Source organism: Chiloscyllium plagiosum, chromosome 8, assembly GCF_004010195.1.
Source record: "Chiloscyllium plagiosum isolate BGI_BamShark_2017 chromosome 8, ASM401019v2, whole genome shotgun sequence".
Taxonomy (NCBI): Eukaryota; Metazoa; Chordata; class Chondrichthyes; order Orectolobiformes; family Hemiscylliidae; genus Chiloscyllium; species Chiloscyllium plagiosum.
This window is the reverse complement of record NC_057717.1, coordinates 73,821,717-73,845,961: the sequence shown is the minus strand read 5'-3', so window position 1 is coordinate 73,845,961 and position 24,245 is coordinate 73,821,717. Positions and strand designations below refer to the sequence as shown.

The following is a 24,245-nucleotide window of genomic DNA, read 5'->3' as shown; positions in this document are numbered from 1 at the left end:
GATCATTTTCCACCATTTGCATCATACCCAGCTGATTCACCATCAAACTCATTTAAACCTTTAGTCCAGTGACATCATTCAGATGTCTCAAAACAGATCCTTTTGTCACACCAATCGTAACCAGAATCCAGGCTGAATACTTACAATCAATCACTACTCGCTGCCTTCTTTCAGAAAGCCAGTTTCTAATCCAAACTACTAAATCACCCTCAATCCCGTGCCTCAGCATTTTCTCCAACAGCCTACCATGTGGAACTTTACCAAAGGCTTTACTGAAGTCCATATACACCACATCAACTGCCCTACCCTCATCTACATGCTTGGTCACCTTCTCAAAAAACTCAATGAGGTTTGTGAGACACGACCTGCCCTTGCCTCAACCAGGTTGACTATCTGAAATCAAATTGTTGTTTGCTAGACGATTGTAAATCTTATCGCTTATAATCTTTTCCAAAACCTTTCCTACAATAGAAGTAAAGCTCACTGGTCCATAATTGCCTGGGTCATCTCTGCTGCGCTTCTTGAACAAGGGTGCAACATTTGCAATCCTCCAGACCTCTGGTACTAAACCTGTAGACAATGACGACCCAAATATCAAAACCAATGGCTCTGCTATCCCGTCCCTAGATTTCCAGAAATTCCTCGGATAAATGTTTGGAACTTTGTTGCGTCTATTATTACATATTGCGTTCAACAAGCTTACAGCATGACACTTGTGCTCCTTTTTTCTTAAATGACAACATCCCCTCGTAATCGCTCCGCGTTATTCATTTTCGTTTTTACTTTGCCTTTTCAGACTTGAACATTTAATTCATTTCATAACTCATGCGCACACATAATGTTAACTTCGAAGTTTTACCAATGTTTTGTCTTTTGGTCTGGCCACCTTCAAAATCTACCCAACTCACTTGTCCTCTCCCTCTGTCGTCAGCACAAAAATAAATAACCAATCTCTTTCGTTACTGAAGGATAACAGTATCGAACTCGAAATGTTAGTTCTGTTTCTCTCACCACAAATGCTGTAAGACGTGTGATGTTTCTACACCGTTAAAAATGAAGAAGAGTATTTGAAAGATGTGGTATCTAATATTTTAAATGATGTCCCCATCAATCGTCAAGGCAAAGGCAGCAGCGTATTAATAGCAAATGAAGCAAAATCTTGCTAAGACTGTTTGGCAGAATTTTTCCAAAACTTTGCTCTCCTTTGTTGGATGAAGCTAAACGGCACTGTTGGTGGGGTAGGGTGTGGGGGTTGGATGGAAGGGGGACTGTTAGTAACTATATGGTCCCAATAAAATTACTTTCATGTTAAAGTAGAAATATGTGTAAAAGTCATTCTTCCATTGCAATGATCTCAACATTTTGGCACTGCCCTTTAACGGCACTTGTTCTTTATTTTCAGCACAAGAACTGATATGCTAAAATAAACTCACTTATGATGGTTACCTCTTAAAGATATTTAAGTCAGTTCTTCAATGTAAATGATACATTTATCTAGACTACTGAGCGAACAAGCAATACCAACGTACCTGGATGAATATTAATAATATGAAACAAAACAGTCGTCAGTAGCGGCTGCATTACCTCTATTTTGGAATGATCATTTGTAATGACATATGTATATATATATATATATATATATATATATATATATATATAAAACATAGGGCAGCGATGACACAATCCTCATCAAGTGGAACTTCAGGCTTCATTTTGTCACTTCTTCTTCTGAATACGTCCTCCACTTTATGCCTTTGGGATTCATAACACAGAGTGGAGGAAATATTAATTTGATTATTACTGAGTAAAGTCTCTTTATGCCTTCATAACGGGAGAAAACAAAAGCCATTGGATGTGTTCTTCAATTCAAGAATGTGTGTCCCATCAGACCGTTGAGTCTACAGTGAATGCTAAATGAGCATAGACAGTCTATGGAAGAAATCAGATATCATTAGTCACATATACATCGAGCTGCCATAAGCGTTGATTTGTCACTTCTGTCATATAGCACCATTCAGTTAGATTTTACATTCACATACCCGTAATGATTTCCAATTCAACGACTAGTTCAAGTTTTTTTTTCATAAAATTGGCGAGCGGGTTGCAAATCTCCACTCCCTCAGATGTGTTAGTTTTAAAGTTCATAACCGTTTATCCCATTGATATCCACCAGCGCAGAATTGAAAATGGCTTCTTGCTAACCACTGATTACAAATTACCTGCCTCTACTACCCTTCCAAGAAGTGCATTTCAGTTTTTTTTTGTCTGCAAATCCTCTCGACAACTTGAATCTTTCGCCTTAAAATTAGGCCCATTGTTATTGATTCGTCAATTTAGGGGGAAACTGCCTTTCCACCATAATCATGCTGCTCATTATCTTATGCACCTTAATAAAGATTCCCTTCAGCCTTGTCCACTCTAAAAGAAATGAGAGACTATTCAGTCTCTCTTTATAGCGATACTACTGCATCTCTGTAACATCCTGGTGAATCTCCACTTCACCCCTGCAGTGCCATCACATCCATAGATTATGTCAAGTGAAGATTACACAGGGAGAAAACGTAATGAGTGACCCTTAAACATAGTAGGAGAATAGTGGAGGAAGTGTAGTAGTCCACTGTGACCATTGCACCGTCAAACGTAAATGCCATCTTGGATACCGTTGGGTGAAGGCCACTCAGGAGAAAACAGCAGCTGCTACCTCATGAGTGCCTGACTAGAGAAATGATGCGTCAGGCAGGAGTTTCGGTTCTTGAGGTATTGGCACTGTTTCTGAGGAAGGTGGGACCTGTAAAACCTGATGGGCTGCACCTGGTCAGAGTTGCGAAAGTACCCTCGCAGGGGCTTTCTTTAGTTCCCTTAGTGAGAGTTTAAACTCAATATGATGTGAGTGTGGGAATCAAAGCATAGGATTAGATGTGTCAGATTCAGATCATAAAACGCGAGTTAGAATGTTGGTTTGTGATGGAGACAGCGGCTCAGAGAAACAAAGAAACGAGAATTTTAAAATGACGAGCAAAGGAATTCAGTTGTTTATAGTACAATACAATGAGTATTGCAACTAAGGCAGATGCACTAATGGCATAGGAGAGCATATGGAAGCATGGTGCCTTTGCTATAATCGAAAATTGGCTAAATGAACGGCAAAAGTGACCACTTACTATGCCTGGTCATACATTGTTAAAGTAGAATAATGTGGATGATCAAAAGGACAGGGGATACATCATTACTGTTTAAAAAATCAACGTATGATAAACGAAACGGCTTAAGAAACAAGGCATTATGGATTAACTTTTGGAATTAAAAAAAAGGGGCAGTCACACAACTGGAGTGTACAACAGACCCGAAATAGTGAGAGGAAGAGAGATGAATATATATTTAGACAACGTTTGCCCTTCGGTATAACATTTCAACAACAGTAGAAGACAATTTAACTACCCCAATTCCAACAAGAGTTCAGATAATATACGCAGCATTGAGATTGAAAAAATCATGAACTGCTTCTAAATAAAACTTTTTTTTAAAAGAAAGGCAACATGCGTCAATGCCATCACTCGAAATGAGAGACTTCGCAAGTTTTAGCCCCGGGAGATGAAGATAGGCAAGTGAGCGAGCATCTGACAGTGGTCAACTGCTGGAAATAGTGATCACAATTCAGTTACATTTTACTGTTAAAGGACCGAGTTAAACCAGGAATCAAAGATTAAAACTGCATGAAGGAAAACGTAGCAAAACCGAGAAGTGATTTGGCTGATTTGCACTGAGCAGGACTGCTAATGGATAAATCAGTGATGAACCCGTTGGAAGCAGTATTTAGTGAGATCTATTGGGCACGATGCAGACATAGTCCTTCAAAAAATAAGAATAGTACTGCCAAATCTGGACCAGAATCTTGATTTTAAAAAGTACAGAGAAAGAATAAGCAGAAAAATAAACTTATGATAGTCACAAAACAAAAACTCGATGCTGCAGAAAACCTACAGTAACATCGAACTTACCGGGTATGAGTTTAAAAAAATGACAACAGAAAAAACTGTGCAGTAACAGATACTCCTTGTTGAGGTATTTACAGTGTTGGAACAGATTTGCTCGAATTCTAGGAGCAAAAAATTACTGTTTTATAAGCCTTCCATTGTTTTGGAACTTTGAGGAAAACAAGATCAAACCTACGTCACTTTAAAAGAGGAGGAAGGGAGACAAAGAAGTGACACCATAGTGGGAAGTGAATCAACAGAGAAGGAAATCTACATTGTTGTCTGACCTAGCCGTAAACCTTCACAGCTGCTGCCTTTGCTGTTTGATTTCAAGGTCCTCTACACATTGGAGTTCATGTAAGAAAAATAAACGAACAGGGAAATTGACAGCTATCCTTGGAGAAATCTGTGTGGAGATCACAGCTGAGGCTCAACTAAATGGCGAGTTTTTTTTTGTAAATCTACAATATCGAGTAGAGTGGTTTCTTTGTGATTCTATTGACATCGGTCTCTTGTTCAAACGTCAAAAACTCAAAACATAGCTGGTAATTTAGCCTGGAGCAGTGTTTTTACAGGAGTAAAACTGCACTTTTCTTTCTGGATCTGTAGATTGCCAAGATGCAAAGATGATCTTTAGTAAAGTGATGTGCACTTCTGTTGGATGTGAGAGATTAGGGCGCGTTTCCATGATACTGGTAATAAAATATCCAGAAAGTGTATGTGTTGACAATCCAATCAGTTTCCATGCATCGGTTGGATCAGCAGTTAGCGGCAATCAGGAATTTACAGAGTTGTACATGTGATGAATGGCAGTTGCAGGAAGGAAGATAAACTGAAGATCAGTTCAGATAGATGGGTCACCTCCAGGAAAGATAGGAAAGTGAGGCAAGTCGTGTAAGATTCTGCTGTGGCTATCCGCATCGCAAACCACTATGCTTTGGAAACCGTAGGGGGTGATGAAATCATGGGAATATACCAATGATAGCGAGATACCGAGACTGGCTGCAATGTAACGAGTTTTAAACCGTCGGCTGTGACAGTGGACTCTCTAGTCAGATGTATAGGCAGACGTGTCTCCAACCGACAGTGACACATCAGAATGGTGGTTTGGCTACCTGGTACCAGGATCAAGGATAACTCGGAGAGGGTGCAGAATATTCTCAACTGCGAGAGAAACTAGCAGGAGGTTGCTGCACATATCGGAACCAATGACATTAGAAGAGCGAAGGACAGGATTCTGAGGAGAGTCAAGGGAGTGAGGCAGGAATATTAAAAGGAGGTCCTCGAAGACGGTAACATCTGGATTCTCCCAGTGCCAAAAGCTAGTTGGGTTAGGAATGGGACGATAGAGCAGATGAATGCGTCGCTGAGAAGCTGGTCCAGGAACGAAGCATGCACATTTTTGGATCATTTAGATCTCTTCTGAGATAGGAGTGACTTGTATAAGAAAGATACATTGCAACTGAGTTGGAAGGGGACTAATATGCTGGTGGGGTGAATTGCATAGAGCTGCTCGGGAGGATTTAAAACAGGAAGGGGTGGGATCAGGGAGATAGTGAGGAAAGGGATCAGTCTGAGATTGATGCAGTTGGGAAAAACTCTGTTGAGTAAGTCAAACAGTCAGAGCAGGCAGGAAAAAAGCAGAGAACGTGGTAGGACTGATAAATTAATCTGTATTTATTTCAGAAAGGTTGAACAGGCACGGCAGATGAACTGAGTGTATGGTTGAGAACATGGGACTGGGCCATCATAGTAATTTTCGAGATATGGTTCAGGGATGGACAGAACTGGCAGCTTTATGTTCCAGAATGTTGATACAAGGGGAAGGATAGCAAATGGAGCAGGAGCGGAGGGAGCTTTTGATAAAGGATAACACTATGACACTACTGAGCGAGGATATTCCTGGGAATACGTACAGTAATGTTATTTGTGTGGAACTGAACAATAAGAAAAAGATGATCAGCTGATTGGGATTGTGTAACAGACCTCCCAATAGTCAGTGGGAAAAAAAAAACACATTTGTAAGGATGTCTCAGTAATCGTTGAGAAGAGGAGGCTGGGATGGTAGGGGATATTAATATTTGAAGCATAGACCAGCTCTGCCGCAATGCTAAGAACTTAGAGAGAGAGAAAAAATTGTTTGTGTGCACAAGTAATTTATTATGTGGATGCACCTACTCCAAAAGTTGCAAAATACGTCCTATTCTTGGTGAGTAAGGCAATGCAGATGACTAAGGTGTCAGTAGTGCAGAGCTTTGTGGCCGGACACCATAATTTTATTAGTTTTAAAATAGATTTGAATTTTAAAATTAATGCTTTAAGTTGGAGGAAGGCCAATTTTGACGACATTACGCTGGAACTTTCAAAAGTAGTTTTTGCAGATGTTCCCAGATAAAGGATCAAATGGAAAATTAGAATCATTTAACATTGAAACAATGGGAGTCCAGAGATAGTATGTTCCTGTTAAGGTAAAGGGCAAGACTGGTAGGAGTAGTGAATCCTGGATTCCTAGAGAATTTGAGGTTTTGGTCAGGAGTAAAAAAGAAGCATATGTCATGTGTACATAGCAGGAAAATCCCGGGAAAAGTACAAAGACAGTCGGAGTATACCTAAGAGGAAAATCAGGAGGGCATAAAAGGGACATGAAAAAGCGTTGGTAAATAGAGTTAAGAAGAATCCAAAGGCATTCTGCAAATACATTAATGATAACGGGGTAACTAGGCAGAAGATAGGATCCCTCTAAGTTCAAAAATGTCGCATAATTGTGGAACTGCAGGAGACAGGTAAGATCCTAAATCAATATTTTGCATCAGCGTTTACTGTGGAGAAAGATATGGGAGATACAGAACTTGGGGAAGTTAATACCAACATCTTGGAAAAAATTGCAAAGGAGCAGGTGCTGGACGTCTTAAAACCCAAAAAGATGGATATATCCACGGGACCTAATCAGGTGTACCATTAGACTCTGAGCGAAACGAGGGAATGGATAACAGGGCCCATTTGCGGAGATTCTTTTATCATCAATAATCACAGGTGAGGTGCTGGAAAACTGGGCGTTGGCTAATGTTGTGCAACTATTTTAGAAAAGTGTTAAGGAACAGTTAGTGAATTATTAACTGGTCAGCCTGATATCTTTGGTGGAAAAGTTGTTACAGGCAATCCTGAGGTACAAGATATGCATGTATTTCAAAAAGCAAGGACTGAGTAAAGATGGACAACGTTGCTTTGATAGTGGGAAATCGTGTCTCACTAACTGAATTCTATTTTTTGAAGAAGTAACAACAGGGTGGACGTTAGGAAATTGTTTCCGTTAGGCGAGGAGACTAGGACCCGTGGACACAGCCTTAGAATTAGAGGGGGTAAGTTCAGAACAGAAATGCGGAGACATTTCTTCAGCCAGAGAGCGGTGGGCCTGTGGAATTCATTGCCACAGAGTGCAGTGGAGGCTGGGACGCTAAATGTCTTCAAGGCAGAAATTGATAAATTCTTGATGTCACAAGGAATTAAGGGCTACGGGGAGAATGCGGGTAAGTGGAGTTGAAATGCCATCACCATAATTGAATGGCGGAGTGAACTCGATGGGCCGAATGGCCTTACTTCCGCTCCTATGTCTTATGGTCTTATAGGATTGCTGAGGGCAGAGAGGTGGATGTGATCTATATCAACTTCAGTTCGCTCTATTTCAAGGTTCTGCATGTCGCTTAGTTTGCAAGTTTAGATCATTAGATTCAAGGGAGAACCAGCTATTCGGATGCAGAATTGGTCCAAAGGGAGAAAACAGAGGGTAAGGTGAAGGATTGTTTTTTATCTGAAGGCGAGTGACCAGTAATGTGCAACAAAGATCAATGTCGTGTCCACTGTTATTTTCATTTAAATAACTGATTTGAATGTTAACATAAGAGGTAGGGTTATGAAGTTTGCAGATGACACTGCAATTGGCAGTGAAAAGGATCTCATGAGTCAATTGGTGGAGTAGTGACAGATGTCTCTAATTTAGATAAATGTTAGGTGCTACATTTTGGAAAGGCAAATCAGGGGAGGACTTATAGATATGATGGTAAGGTCCTGGTGAATATTTCTGAACAAAGAGACCTCGGAGTGCAGGTGCATAGTTTGTCGAAAGTGGAGTCGCAGACAGATAAGATAGTGAAGAAGGCGCTAGTATACCTGCCTTCATTAATCAGGGAATTGAGTATAGGAGTTGAGAGGTCATGTTACAGCCGTACAGGACATTGGTTAAGCCGGTTGTAGAGTATTACACGCTATCCTGGTCTCTTCCGCCCCCCCCCCCCACCACACACACACTACACCCATAGAAAGAATATAGTGAGACTAGAAATAGTTCAGAAAAGATTCATAACAGTGTTGTCAGATATGTATGATTTTAGCTATAGTGAGAGGCTCAATAGGCGGGGGCAATTTTCATTGGAGCATCGGAGGCTGAGGGGTGACGTGGAGAGGTTTATAAAGTCATGAGTGGCATGGATGGATACTATAAAAAAAAATTCCTCGAGTTGGGGAAGTGCCAAACTAGAGGACATTGGTTCAAGATGAGAGGGCAAGATATGAATGGGTCCAAAGGGGGGCAACTTTTTCACGTACAGGTTATTGCATGTATGGAATGACGTGCCAGAGGAAGTGGTGGAGGCTGGTATGATTACAACATTCAGAAATAATCTGGATATGTGTATGAATAGGAATGGTTCAGAAGGATAATGGCTAAATGCTGGCAAATGGGATTACATTTTTATAGGATAACTGCTTGGTATGATCGAAATGCAGGAAATGGTCTATTTACCAATGGTGTATGACTCTGGTTCTATGACTCTATATCAAAGAGAGCACAAGAAAACTATTAGCAAGCAAGATAACGGAAAACTGAAAGATATCTCACTCGTATTTAAGGAGCAAAATGATAGTTAAAGAAAAAGTGGTTCCTACCTGAGTTAAAGAAGGGAATTTATGCGCAGATGCAGAGGATACGCAGACAAAAATTAAATGTTTTTTTGCCTTACAAAGCAAAGGGATGATGTAAATGTCGCATTCCAAAAGAAACAGTGTGGATATTAGACAAATAATCACAAGGTTAGAGGAATCTGAATTCTTGGAAATGGATCAGTCGCCAGAGCTGGATGAATTGCACTGGTGGGCGACACGGTGGCACAGTGGTTAGCTCTGCTGCCTCACAGCGCCAGAGACCCGGGTTCAATTCATGACTCAGGCGACTGACTGTGTGGAGTTTGCACATTGTCCCCGTGTCTGCGTGGGTTTCCTCCGGGTGCTCCGGTTTCCTCCCACAGTCCAAAGATGTGCAGGTCAGGTGGATTGGCCATGCTAAATTGCCCGTAGTGTTAGGTAAAGGGGTAAATGTAGGGGAATGGGTGGTTTGTGCTTCGGTGGGTCGGTGTGGACTTGTTGGGCCAAAGGGCATGTTTCCACACTATAAGTAATCTAATCTAATCTGAAGCATATTGAAGGCAAGGGAGGAAAACCAGATGCTATGAGCATTATTTTCCAATCCTCACTAGATACACGTGACGTGTCAGAGGACAGAGTGAATGCAAATATGAGTCTGCAGTCGAAAACCTGTCCAAATGTGATGTCAACTTATTGTAGGCCAATTTGTCTTACTTTGGTAGCAGGCAGTTTTCTTACAATCCTGGGAGATTAGATGAACTATCACTTAGAATACCATGAACTAGTCAGGGATAATCAGTATGGGTTTATGCAACGGAAGGTCACACCTTACAAATTTAATTGAATTCTTTGTGGAAGTGACAAGGAGATCGATGAGGATAGTGCAGTGTTCGTTGTGCATATGGATTTCAGTAAGGCAGTTGACATGGTTTCATTTGGCAGAATGGTCAAGTAAGCAAAAGCCAAAGGGATACAGGGTAATGTGGTGAATTAGATCCACTGTTGACTTACTAACTGGGAATAAAGAATAATGGTTAAATGTAGCCCTTGTGAATGGAAACCTGTTTGAAGTACTGTTCACCAGGGCTCAGTGATGGGACGACTGCTTTTGTTTTAGGTTATTATGCGATTGGTTGGTTTCAGTACAAAGGGAAGTGACAGTTGGAGGCCATGAATGAATTGAGGCCAAATCTGATAAGAGTGAAGTAACGTAATTAGGGACGTCAAGCAGTAAAAGAGAATGCACTATAAATGGGAACATGTTAAAAGATGTTTTTGAAGTGAGAAAACCTGACGTGCATGTGCACAGATCCCGACAGGTAGCAGTGCAAGCAGATGAGTTTTCAACAAAGGCATGTTGGGGCACAAATGGCCTTCGTGGTATTATCGATAGACTACTAACTTGGAGACATAGAAAATGTTCTGGGGACATGCATTCGAATTGCATCTTGACGGATGGTGGACTTTAAGTCCAACATAAAATCTGGAATTCTGAGTTTAATGATGATTAGGACACTATTGTCGATTTTCAGAAAGAAAAATCATCTGGTTCATGAATGTCCATCGGGGAAGGAAACCTGTTACCCTTACCTTGTCTAACTTAATTGTCTCTTAACTGTCCTCTGGAAAATGACTCCACAACTAATGCTGGCCTTGACAGCGATGTTCACTTCCCATGAGTGAATTTAAGAAAATAAAATATGCAATTGTCTTCTTCATTAGCAGAGGCATAGAATATAAACGTTTGAATATAATGATGAGAATGCGTAAGATCGTCGTCACCACACGACCGGAAGAACATAATTACTTTGCAGAGAGGGCAGAGAAGATTTACTGGAATTTTGCCATAGCTTGGAAATTATAGTTACGAAGAAAGGTTGGATTTATATCTCTTGGAACAGAGAAGGCTGCTATCCAGCTGTCCTTCTGACGTACCTGCGTTTATCTCAAAATAAATATGAACATCTTGCTCAATATTGGTTGATATTTGAAGCAACCATCAACCTATTTTTTAACCCTTCCCTAATTTCTGACGAGTTCACACGTTGATCATATTTATTCCCAACAATAATATTCAAAGCATTATCATCTGCTCTTAGAATATAGAACGTAGAACATAAGAACATGATAGCACAGAACAGGCCCTTTGGTCTTCGATATTGCACCGACTTTTGGAACGAATCTGAAGCCTATCTATCCTGCACTATTCCATTTTCGTCCATATGTTGACCCAATGACCATTCAAAAACCCTAAAATTGCTCTTTCAGGCAATGTGTTCCACGTTCCCACTACTCTCTGAGTAAGCAAACTACGCCTGATATCAGTTCTTTATCTATCAACGACCAGAACTGTAAACAATACTCCAATTGCGGCCGCACTAGAGTTTTGTACAGCTGCAGCATGATCTCGTGGCTCAGACGCTCAATCTCTCTACAAGTAAAAGCTAACACACCATACACCTTCTTAACACCCCTATTAACTTGGGTGGTAACTTTCAGGGATATATGTACATGTGCACCGAGATCTCTCTGCTCTTCTACACTACTAAGAATCTTACCAATACCCCAGTAAACTTTATTCCTGTTACGCCTTACGAAATGAATCGCCTCACACTTTACCATTTCAAATTACATTTGTCACCTCACAGTACAGTTCTGCAGCTTACCTATGCCCCTCTGTCACCCACAAATTCCTTCAGGACTATCCACAACTCCACCAACTTTAGTGTCTTCCGTAAATTTACTAACATGTCTTTCCAAGCCCTCGTCGAGGCCATTCAGGAACTTACAAACAGCAGTGACCCAAAACAGATCCTTTGCTTTACACCGCCAGTAATTGAACTCCGCAATGAACATTTCCCATCAACTAACACCATATTATTTTCCAGCTAGCCAATTTCTTATCCAAACCGCTAAATCACCCTCAATCCCATGCCTCCATATTTTGTGCAATAGGCTATTGTTGGGAACATTGGCAAACGCCTTACTGAAATCCATGTACACCACATCAAATAGTTGACCCTCAGCCACCTGTTTGGTCACCTTCTCAAAGAACACAATAAGGTATGTGGGGAACTACTTACCCTTCACAAAACAGTGTTGACTATCCCGAATCAACATAGTCCTCTCGTGATGATTATAAATCCTATGTCTGATATCCTTTTCCAAACTTTTACTCTCAACTGAAGTAAAGCTCACCGGTCTATAACTGCTTTCAACCTGTCATCGTTGAATGCAGTATTCCTTTTGTATTTACATATAACCTTTTACTTTAAGTATCCACGTGTATACCTTCTGCAGATTTAATTTCGACCAAAATGTTAAACAGTAATCTTTTGTATTGTTCACACTGAAATCTTTAGAATTATTCATTCATCTTCATCATCTGTCTTAAACATTATTTTTCAAGCCAAAGTAATTCAAGTACACTTGTAGAGAGAAAAAAAAGCTCATGCATTTACCTGCTGCTCTGGATTACGTGGTCTAGCATCTGTGGATGATTCTTTCCCGCAGTTACCTGAAGCAAAGAAAGAAAATTAGCATTTAAAATGATATAAACCTGACTGATGATGGTGTTAAATTTGGGGACATTGTACTACAACGGTTTTAGGCAGGTACTGGAGAATTTTGATTGGAGGTGGCTGTTCGAGGGTAAATCCAAATTGTTCACGTTGGGGTATTTCAGATAGTAGTTGATAAGACTTCAGGAGCGGACTACCAGACATTGGTCAGAAAGTAAAAGGTAACATACATAAATTCTAGGAGGATGGGAACTGCCGAAACCCTTGAAATGTATAAGGAAAGAACTTAAACACGGAATTTGATGGGTGAAAAGGGGTGATGAAACATTGTTGGCAAACACGATTGAGGAGAGTCTGAAGGCCTTTTACACATACATAAAAAGCACGAGGGCATCCAGGGAAAGGGTTGGCCCACTGAAGGGCAAAGGAGTAAAGCTATGTGTGGAGCCAGAAGAGATGGTGTTTGTATTCACCAATGAGAATGAATTGGTGGAGCATGATCTCAGTGAGGGGAGTGCCGAGTGTTCAAGTGAAGTTGCTATTAAAAAGGAAGAGGTGTTGTGCGTCTTAAAACGTATTAAGGTAGATAAGTCCATGATGCAATCCATCCAAGAATATTAATGGAGGCAAGAGATGAAATTGCTGGGGCATTAACATACATCTTTGTATCGTCTTTGAACACAGGTGAGGTCCCAAAGGACTGGAGAGTAGACAACATTGTCCCTTTGATTCGGGACGGTAGCCAGGATATTTCTAGTAATTCCAGTCCTATGAGTCTCATGTCGGTAATCAGTAAGTTATTCGTAAATATTATGAGGGAGAAGGACCTATTAGTGATAAACAGCACGGTTTTGACTGGGGGAGGTCATGCAACACTAATTTAATCGCTTTTTTTGAAGGCATGACAAAGATGATTGATGAGGGATGAGCAGTTCATGTTGCCAACATAGACTTCATTAAAGCTTTTGACAAGGTACCTCATGGCAGGCTGGTACAAAAGGTGAGGTCACATGATATCAGGGTGAGCTGGCAAGATTGATACCGAACTGGCGTAGACATAGGAAACAGAGGTAGAAGTGGCGTGATGGTTTTCTGAATGGAGGGCTGTGACTAACGGTGGGCCACAGGGGTCAGTGTGGGCACCTCTACTGTTCGTGATCGACATAAAAGTTTTGGAGAAAAATGCAAACGGTCAAATTAGTAAGCTTGTGGTCGACAAAAAGATTGTTGAGGTTGTGTAGAGTGAGGAGAATTGTCAGAGGATATAGCAAGATATAGATCACTTGGAGGCATCACCAGAAAAATGGTGGAAGGAGTTCAATCTGGACAAATGTGAGGTGATGAATTTTGGAAGGTCAAATACAGGTGGAAACCATAGAGTGATTGGCAGAACTTTTAGGAGTATTGATATACGGAGGGATCTCTACGTGCAGGTGAACAGATCACTGAAGTTGACATCGTAGGCAGATAAGGTAGTTTAAAAAAGGCGTATGGGATGCTTGCCTTCATTGGAAAGGCTTTGAGTATGAAGATGGACAAGTTATGCTACAGCTTTTTAGAACAATAGTTCGGCCACACTTGGAATATTTGTACAGGTCTTTTCACCACACGACCAGAATGATGCGGATGCTTTGGAGACGGTAGAGAAAAGGTTGACTAGAATGCTGCCTGGTATCGGGGATTTTAGCTAATGATGAGATGTTGGCACGACTGGTTTGTTTTCACTGGAAGGTACGAGTTTGAGGGATGGCAGAGTAGAAGTTTAAACGATTCTGAATTGCATAGATAGAGTGGAAAGTATAAAGATCTTTCTCATGGTAGAGAGGTCACTTACTAGAGCATGCAGGCGCAAGATGTGAGATGCGGGGGAAGTTTAAAACAGACGTGTGAGGCAACGGTTTCACTGAAAAGGTAGTGAATGCTAGGAACACGTTCCCAGAGGAGGTGGTGGAATCAGACACAATGGCAACAATCAAGAAGCACCTGGAAGAATATATGAGTAGGAACGGAATAGCAAGTTATAGCTCTTTTAAGTGAAGACATTTTTAGCATGGAATGGAAAAACGGGGCAGGCTTGGAGGGCCGAATGGCTTCTTTCTGTGCTGTATTGTTCTTTATACTTTTGAGGTCGGCCCGCCTTGCTCCCGGGTCTTCCAGGCCTTAGTTGAGGACAGTAACACTGCACCACCACAGGGCAGGCTTGTTTCGGCTAATTAACTTAAACATCAAATCAAACAATGAAACTGTATCTGAGGTATGTGAGATGATGTAGTAACAGCACCAATGGACACATCCTACCTGAATAACATTTCTTGTAAATCCAACTTGTGGCAGCTAACATCAGGAGAGGGAGCATTATCATCAATGAATTCCAGTAATACATTAAATGGCAATTGACACGTTGGGACTCTGGAGAAGACAGAGAAACCCGTTAAAAGTTCAGAATTGAATTATCAGTTACTTAAAGACTCACCATTCCAATTCAAAGTAAGAGAGAATAGGGAAACTAAATTACCCTTGTCAGAATCTCCAAAAGCCCAGAAACTAAATTAAATATTAACCACCCAGATTAAATGTAAAATAATGGAAAGGCAGAATGAATCGAGAAGAGTGGAAAGGAGAGTGAGATAAATGTGAAAAGAAACAGTATGGAATAATGTTACTTTGGAATCATTGAAGTGTCAGATGCTGATTGAAGCTATGAACTCCTTCAAATTTCTTTCCACATAAAAGCAAAATCAAAACAATTACACTAACATCTCTGCATATGTTTCTACATATCAGTATCCAATGTACAATTTCATCCGTCCCCTTGAAGGAAATTTCTCAACCATTCCACCAACGATGCAAGTTAATATTTACCCATTTCCAAAAGCTTAATGCTTCTTCCCTGTCTTCCAACTTCTGTTCTGTGTTCTCAGATTTAGCTTGTAGCAGTCAATAAATTGTTTCTATGTCAATATGTTCGAAGACACTGTACTGTTCATTTCAGCAATTTTATACAAGTTAGATCTTCTTCAATCATATAACGAACCATGCAGCCATTACTCTCAATAAGTGCTCTGTTAAATATTTTCCATGCTACTTTCATAAATCGATAATAATCGTTTGAATTAAATCTAGTTTATAAATAATTGTCACTTGCGTATCGTTGTGAAAAAATGACTCTTATTCAAACCTCATTACAATATAACACATCTATAATTATGGAAATGCTGTTTTTGTTCTTCCATGTTGATCAAAATATTTCAAAAGTGTCATTTGGTCGAAGAGACTTAGGAAGTTACATTGAATTTGTAAAATGATTAACTTTCAGGGCAGAAGAATAGTGATTTTTCACCACGAGTAGAAGAAACAGTTAAAAAAAAAAAGAAGTTCACGCAGTTTAACAACTATATCGAAAGGAAATGAATTAAAATCCACCTTCGAACTCACATTAATACAAAGTAATCGATTCATGGAGTTAGCCAAGAGAACGTTCATTTGATCAAACTCATGAAATGACGAGCAGGACTGGTTTTGATTTTCAAGAGCTTATTTACGCTCTGCAGGATAGTGAAAAAAATCCTTCTATGAGCCCAGATTATAATGGTTTAGCCAATCTAAACGAATGAAAAATCTTTCTTTTCTTTTTGTCCCCTCGAGCAAAGGGGGGAAAAAAGTGGTGTTCTGATAGAGAGTTGTTACCTCTAATCGTGGTTGTTAAATAAAATGAATTTGGAAGATGTTTCTACTATTGAGGAAAACCGAACCTGGAAGAGATTGTGCCTACAGTTCCCTCATTGCGGTAATAGGAGTGGAAAACGTAGTAAGGAAGAAATACAGAATCTTGCCTTCGTTAGTCAGGGTGTTGAGTAGAAAACAATTGGCACGTCATGTTGCAACTGTTTAAATCATTAGTGAGGCCACATTGGAAGTACTATACGCAATTATGATAGGCTTTGGAGAGGATGCAGGAGAAATTTTCCAAGGTATTCCTTAGCTCCAAAGGAATGTTGGCCAAAATTTAACTTTTTGCTTTGTTTTGCAGGAGCAACGTAGGTTGACGAGTAACCTGATAGAATTATGCAACATTATAAGAGACATAAATAGGTTGGATAGTTTGAGTCTCTTTCCTGGAAGTGTCAAATTCTCGGGGGCATAGTCTTAATAAAATGACAGAAAGTTAAATGGCATGCGTGAGGAAAGTGTTTTGCTAAATGTGATACGTGCCTGAAATGCATTGCCACAGGACGCGTTAGCAAAGTTTAAGAGACATTTATATGGATGCATGAACAGGCAAATAATAAAGACACGTGGAAACTAAGCAGACATTTGGTAAAATCGTAGGATCGTAGAATCCCTACACTGCAGAAAGAGGTAATTTGCCCCATCGAATCTAAACCGACATTATGAAGAACACTTAGACCAAGTCCACATGTATCTGAATAACCCCACATTTACCATGGCTAATTCACCGAACCTGCACAGCCTGGACACTCAGGCCAAATTAGGTTAAATCTGCCAAACCTGCACATCTTTGGATTGTTAGAGGAAACTGGAGCACCTGGTGGAAAACAATGCAAGCGTGGGGAGAATGCATGAACTCCAAACAGATAATCACCTCAGGCTGGAAACGAACCACGGGTGGCACGGTGGCAAATTGGTTAGCACCACTGCCTCAGAGCGCCAGAGACCCAGGTTCAATTCTCGCCTCAGGCGACTCTCTGTGTGGAGTTTGCACATTCTCCCCGTGTCCGCGTGGGTTTCTCCAGGTGCTCCGGTTTCCTCCCACAAACCAGAAATATGCAGGTTAGGTGAATTGGCCAGGCTAAATTGTCCGTAGTGTTAGGTGAAGGGGTAAATGCAGGGGATTGGGTCTGGGTTGTGCTTCGGCGGGTCGATATGGACATATTGGCCCGAAGGGCCTGTTTCCACACTGTAACTAGTCTAATCTAAGTAAACAGTAATGCGAGATTAGTTTAAAATAGAATCATGGTCAACACAGACATGTGGTGATTGGCTTATTCCTGTGTTGTACTGTTCTGTTTCATGTTCTAATATCATGGTGTCACTCCAGTGTCCGAATCCGGATTTGAGGTGACAATTTCTGTCCTCAGACAGCGCTCCGCATTTCGAAATGTGTACAGAGTTTTAGGCATCAGGTATTTTAAGTGCATTTTGGAATATAAAATATCTGGACTTGGGTTTGTGGTGATGGCACTACCAAAACTTTGCCAGGGCGATATTTGTGTAGAACAGGAATAATGGCGTTTTTCTGACGTGTCAAATCATCTGTTTCCAGAATGGAATTTGTTTTGAAATTCAGCTGTAGTTTGTAAATACAGCTTCATTTTTCCAATTTTAATCTGTGAAAGCAAGGAGTTATTTACTTTACCTTAGTATACACGAATGGCCTGCTCAAATAGATTCAGAGCATTATTCGTACAGCTAAACAGTGTGGCATTGAATAATGCAATCAATAAAAGTCCAAATGATCGGAGGCAGATATAAAAAGGGAGAAGATTATGCAAAATCAATAAACATCATCTATATCAACATTTACCTCTTCTATAGGAGATATTTTCACTGGTAAGAATTTCTTCTGAGTTGATTTGAACTGAGCAAGTGATTAAAGCTCCGTGTTTCCATGTTTCTGCTGGGACTCTGAAGTGACTTATGATACCGTATTCTCCAGCAGAGATAATTGTCCCCGAATACGTCCAAGCCTTGTTATCCCTTGTGGTAATATTCCAGCCGATGGGAAATGAATCAGAGAACACGTTGTTTACTAAGCATACCAATGTGATAGATTCCATGTGAAACATTTCATCCAGTGGTGATGATAAGAGAAAGACAGTTGGGGAACCTGTTGAGTTGGAGAAGCATCACAGAATCACAAAATTGTTATAACATTGAGCAGGACCATTCTCCCTATTGTGCCTGCATGGGCTCCGTAAACGAGCATCATACTCTTATTCGAATGCTCTTGATTTATTTTCTTTCTGTATGTCTTCGGCACACTACTTCCATTAAAAAAAAATCCAATGTTTCTACAAATGCCTCAACTGAAATTCCCTCACCACATTTAAAGCCACTGCATTCCATAGCCTAACTACTTGCTGGGTGAAATAAAGTTTAATTTCCACAACACTGTTGTTTATATTGAAATTGTTCCCGATCGTCCACGTTCCTTTCAGCAGCAGGAAAAGATTCTCCTCCTCTACTCTAGAAGCTGCTCATGATTTTGAAAATATCGATCAAGTCTTCTCTCATCTTTCTTTTCGCCAAAGAGAACAACCCTACTTCCTTATTTTTATCAACATATTTGAAACTTGTCATTCCTGGATACATTCTTGTAAATCTTTTCTGCCCTATTGCCAGTGTTTTGTATTCTCAGCGATACTGTAACACCCACAATATTACAAAACATGCCAGCTGATATCTAGCACATCTTTTGAAACTTCAACATCTCCTTGCTCTTCGACCTTTTGCTCCAATTAATAAAGCCAAGGGCACAGCATTCTTCATCGACTGCTCTCTCTGCACAGGACCTGTCACCTTCAATGATGTGAGCACATACATACCAAGGTCCCCCTGTTCCTGCTCTCCTTTATCATTGTACCATCTACTTTATTGTGTATTTCAAAATTCTTCCCACCGAAGTGACTCAACTCACATTGAACCTTATATATCACCTTTCCATTCAATCCACTACCTTGTCAATGTCCTTTGTTGTCATCCTTACAGCTTACGATTCTGTCTGACTTCTTACAGTGACAAATAAATCCTCTGCTATCACCATAGCCAGGGACAACATCCACTTCTTCCATAAATATATAGCGTATTCATTTAACATCTCAGCTATGATCCCGCTTCAATGTATAAATCACCTTGTGGACTCGAATCGACCCTACTCTTCCATTACCCACTCATAGTTGCATCTACCAATCCGATGATTTGCGATTCCCTCTTCTGTTACCTGTTATTGTGGTCTTGGAAGTACTTTTTCTTGTCTTATTTGCTTTTTCAATTCCCCTCTAAACCTGCATTGTTGCTGTTGGATCTTAATGTTAATTCAGCCTCATACCTGTCATAAGCACGATTTTTTTTCTGTTTAATTTTAGTTTCTATCTCCACTATTATCCAGGGAACTCATAACTTGTTTGTCCTATCATCTCGTTTAAAAAATGTCTTGACTGTACCTGATCCATGTCCGTTTTGAAGGAGGCAAGGCACTATCATGGATAGAAGATTGGTTGACTGGAAGAAGGCAGAGTGGAAAGATAAACCAATCTTCACGTTAAGAAAAATCATTTGATTATACCTGATCCATCTCCAGTTTGAAGGAAGAAAGGCACTGGCATGGATAGAGGATTGGCTGGCTGGAACAAGGCAGAGAGGAAGGATAACGTGATCTTTTTTTTTCAGGATGGCAGCCGGTGACTAGTGGAGTTCCAAAGGCGTTAGTGTTGGGACCACAACCGTTCACATTAAATATTAACGATGTGGTCGTTGGAAGTGAATGTGTTGTTGCTATATTCGCAAATGAAGCAAAGGTAAGTGGAAGTATAGGTGGTGTTCAGGAAGCAGGGAGTTTCAAATAAAAGAATTTAAACATGTGAGGCACTTTTGCAGATAAGTGGCAGATTAAATGCAATGTGGAAAAGTGTGAGGTTATCTACTATGGTAGGAAGAACACAGACTTATTTTCTAAGTGTGGAAGCCTTTAGTAACTGACGTTCAAAGTGACTTATGAGTACTCGTTCAGAATTCTGTCAAGATTAACCTATAGGTTGGGTTGGCAGTTAGGATGGCAAATGCGAAGTTGTCATTCATTCCAAGATGACTAGAAACCGAGAGCAAACATATGCTGCTTAGGCTGTAGAATGCTCTGGTAGACCGCATTTTGAATACTCTGAGCAGTATTAGGCCTTATGTCTGAGGAAAGATGGGCGATTTTGCTCCTGTATCTTACAGTCTTATTGATTTTTTTTTGTTTTCACCAATCATTTGTTCCAGCCAATTGTGCACAACTCTGCTTTTGCCCCATTGATGCTAACTTCTTCCCTAACTGATTTTGTTCCCACTTTGGCTTGTACCAACTTGTTTCCTATCACCATACTGAAACGTATAATACAAAGGCCATTGTCTACAAAATATTTGCCCAAAGGCAAATTTGCCCACCTCATTTCCAAGGATCAATTTTGACAATGCTTCATGCTCCTTTTTTAGGAATCTGTTCTGAATACAGTATACAAAATCCTGCTCCTCATTGTGCCATAAATGACCAGATTCCATTTGTCTAATTAATGTCTTCAGTTACGACCATTCACAAGTCCTGGAAATTTCCTGCAGATTTCCTTCACGAGGTGATTTACATTTCGCTACAATAATTGGTGTACTCGTTCTACTATCATTCCTTCACTCGATATTGGTTGTTGACCCCTCTGAAACAGCACTGAACTACATTAGATTAGATTCCATACAGTGTGGAAACAGGCCATTTGGCTTAACCAACCTTCCGAAGACTAACCCACCCAGATCCATTCTCCTACATTTACCACTGACTAATTCACCTAACACTCAGAGCAATTTAGTGTGTCCAATTCTCCTAACTGTACATCTTTTGGATTGTGGGAGAAAACCGGAACACCAAGAGGAAACCCACGCAGACATGGAGAATGTCCAAACTCCACACAGACAGTCGCCCATGGCGGGAATCAAAAACAGGTCCCTGGCGCTGTGAGGCAGTAGTGCTAATCATTGAATCACCGTGCCACCCTAAGTACCCAGTTAAACATATAGTTCTATTCCTCCTCGTGTCTTTCATTTTCTATCTGTAGAATAAGTCTTTCCCTACTTCAGCCAGAGCTCTGTCATTGTTACAATATTATGTTCCTACATGGCAATCGTGCCTGTAGCTCCCAAATATTGTTAGCTATTTGCCAAGCATGTTAGTTCTATTTTGGACGTCATTTATTTCTCCAGTTTTCAGTCTTCACGCATTAACTTGGAACTCTCTATGCAAAAGCCACCCATAATCTCAAGCGAATGTGAACCCAAGAATTGTCTTCAACTATTCGCTTCTCTTTCTCTCACCAATTCCAATTTAGGGTTAATTGCTCTCAGTAACAGTAGCATAACATTCCACAAGAAATTTCGTCCCAGCTCTGTTCAAACACAACCATCACCTGTAAAATTTTCCATCAGCCATAACTCATTCCCAGTGTTCCAGGAATCTGAAGTCCTGCATTATCTGTGCAACTGGCATTCATCTGTCTTATCATCCTAATTATTTATTCACTTACACACTGCACTGGAGTGATCTTGAGACTGCTAGAGGTAATGCAAAATTATAGTCCAACATTCCTCGTTATTGATGGTGAAACGAGTAAACTATTTTTAACCCTACCTGTTATAAGCAATTTCGATCCATTTCCCATTTTGTAGGCGACTCCATAAAATTCCCTAGCTGCACAGTAATATTGACCTGAATCATTTCTTTGCACATTCTGAATCACAAGCGTATATATTTTCGAGTCAGCGTTGACTTTTCCAGAAAATCTTCCATTTGAAGCAAAGTGTTTACGTACTATGTAAACGAATTGTAGATATTCTCGTTGCTGTTGTTTGTACCAGTGAACACCTCCACTCGCATACCAATCAACGTGGCAATTCAGCATTACAGTGGTTCCAACGGCAGCTGTTTGTAAAGGAGGAGTCTGATGGAGGATTTTCTCAGCAGCAGTAACTATTAAAACAGAATATTTCACAAGAAATGCAGGCTTAGCAAAAATGGAACTAATCAAGGAAAATCTGAATGGAGTGAAAGCAGGAAGGAAGAGATAACTATTCAAATGCATTTATTATTTTAATAGAAGAAAACTGGCAGCCAAATTTGCTCAATGGACTTTTTTTTGTTTGCAAAAACAATTGCTTAATAAACATATCATCTATATTCATCATTTGGTAGAGAGACGTGTATTAGTCCAGAGTACTGCGTAGAGTCATCAGTATATTTGTTTTCTTAATCCCAATAATATACATTAGATGTTGACCCTTGGTTAATTTTACACATAGCCAATAATACTGGTTCCACATGGTACTAATATTATAGTCAAAGTGGCTTTACGTTCAACAAGATGGAACTTCCTGTTGCCTTTACCATGAAAATTATCTGGAATAAAAGTATGAAAGTCTAACCTGACACAAGACAGAAAAGTGTACCGATGCATAAGATATTCATTGTTTTCACACGGCGTTCTTGCTGTGATCTTCACACTGTCTGAATTTTCCCCCCTGATATTCAGCTTTCATGAAATGTAGAAACGTCAAATCTGTGTCTTGCGTTTGCAAATAGCTCAATGGAAACAGTACAGCAATGCAAAGGATCACTATGGGTTTCCTGTTTACACAATAAACATCTACATACAAATGTTTCTGCAAAGGTCAGTTGATTACTTAATATGTGAGAAACGTGGTTTGTGGTATAGGTTGAGAATAAAAATAGCAGTTTGATATAGGCAAAAGAAAAGTGGCCTGATACTAAACAATTTGTATTGGTCCACAATATAGCCATTTACAGACGAGAGCATGTGCAAAGAAAATGATACCGTTTTGTCAAAAAGCAGCATCGGTATTTCGATAATCCTTCACTCAGAACACTGACTGCCTCTTTCCATTTTGGATCTTTTTTCCCTAATCTGGTGTCAACTGTCGCTCATCAGATAGAAGATTAACCTAGCAGGTAAAATATCATAATTTAATGCGTCCCTCCAGAATTTTGAACACAGTGTAAAAGACGGTTGCAGTGGACATGGTGCAGCACATATCAAAGTATTATTTCAGTGGGACAGTAAACCGGGTCAAGCGTATTTGACCTTTCAGTTATCGTAAAATGTTACGCTGGGACTATGTTTTCGAAACCAGGATGAAGATGATTACACCAGTAAATTTAAACAAAAAGGAGTTAATGTTTCATGAATGACGTAGGTGTGATCTGAAATTTTCCACCTTTCATATAGGGAAAGATAATGTTAACAAGATAAATAACTGTGTAATAATTTGGTATTCTTTTAAAAAAGTAAACAAATTATAACATATTATGTCGTGATCAAAAATGGGCAATAGTCAAAATTAATTCATTCGTGCACATATTGTTTTAGCATGAGTCTGAAAATTACCTTTTGTGCTTCCCCCCCATCCTTCCACATGAATCAAGCACTGTAATTCAGTCAACTGACAATTTAAATCTTCATCAATACCCTATTCGATGTAAACCTGCATGACCATTTCCCTTCACAATTACATACCATGTCATTAATGTATAGACTGCACAAACCGTTGCATTCGTTGAAAAGTAATCTACCAATTTATTTCTCCCAATCGCATCTCAGTAATCTCCCGTCTTTCTTTGAAACATTGCCATTTATCTACACATGATTCCTCACTCGATATTTTTTTCAATCCTTACCATTTTCAGCGCCAAACCACTTCAACCATTGGTGAGGCTGATTTTGAAACTCCATTTATCAGCGCCTACCCATTATTCACAATAACTGCACCAGCACCAGCCTTTCCAACTTTATCGATTGCATAATTTCGATTGGTTCTTCACAATTGCTTTCTTTTTTAACTGCTTCACCCATTCTAGTTCGAAATGTGAATGTGGATCTCAGCCTCATTCCTCATCTTACAAAACCAACTTTACTGATATGAGTACATATGAACTCATTTACAATGTGAGTGTGAGGATATGAAAAGTGAAATATTGGAGCGATGCTGGAAGGAGTTAATGTATGTGAAGTGCAGATGGGCTAATGTTTAGGTGCAATGTATAAGGATAATCTGA

The 24,245-nt window shown here is 40.0% G+C and overlaps 1 protein-coding gene across 1 annotated transcript; it reads right to left on the bottom strand.

Moving 5' to 3' along the window:
• Nucleotides 1-613: 613 nt before the first annotated feature.
• On the bottom strand, nucleotides 614-22,808 carry LOC122552427. Its single transcript, XM_043695157.1, has 6 exons — nucleotides 22,598-22,808; nucleotides 21,807-22,145; nucleotides 17,958-18,260; nucleotides 14,711-14,821; nucleotides 12,353-12,408; nucleotides 614-1,929 (listed from the first exon to the last, which is right to left on the bottom strand). Exons 1-6 carry the CDS (start codon nucleotides 22,638-22,640, stop codon nucleotides 1,885-1,887), a joined length of 897 nt encoding a protein of 298 aa, XP_043551092.1. The 5' UTR covers nucleotides 22,641-22,808; the 3' UTR covers nucleotides 614-1,884.
• Between the last annotated feature and the right edge of the window lie 1,437 nt (nucleotides 22,809-24,245).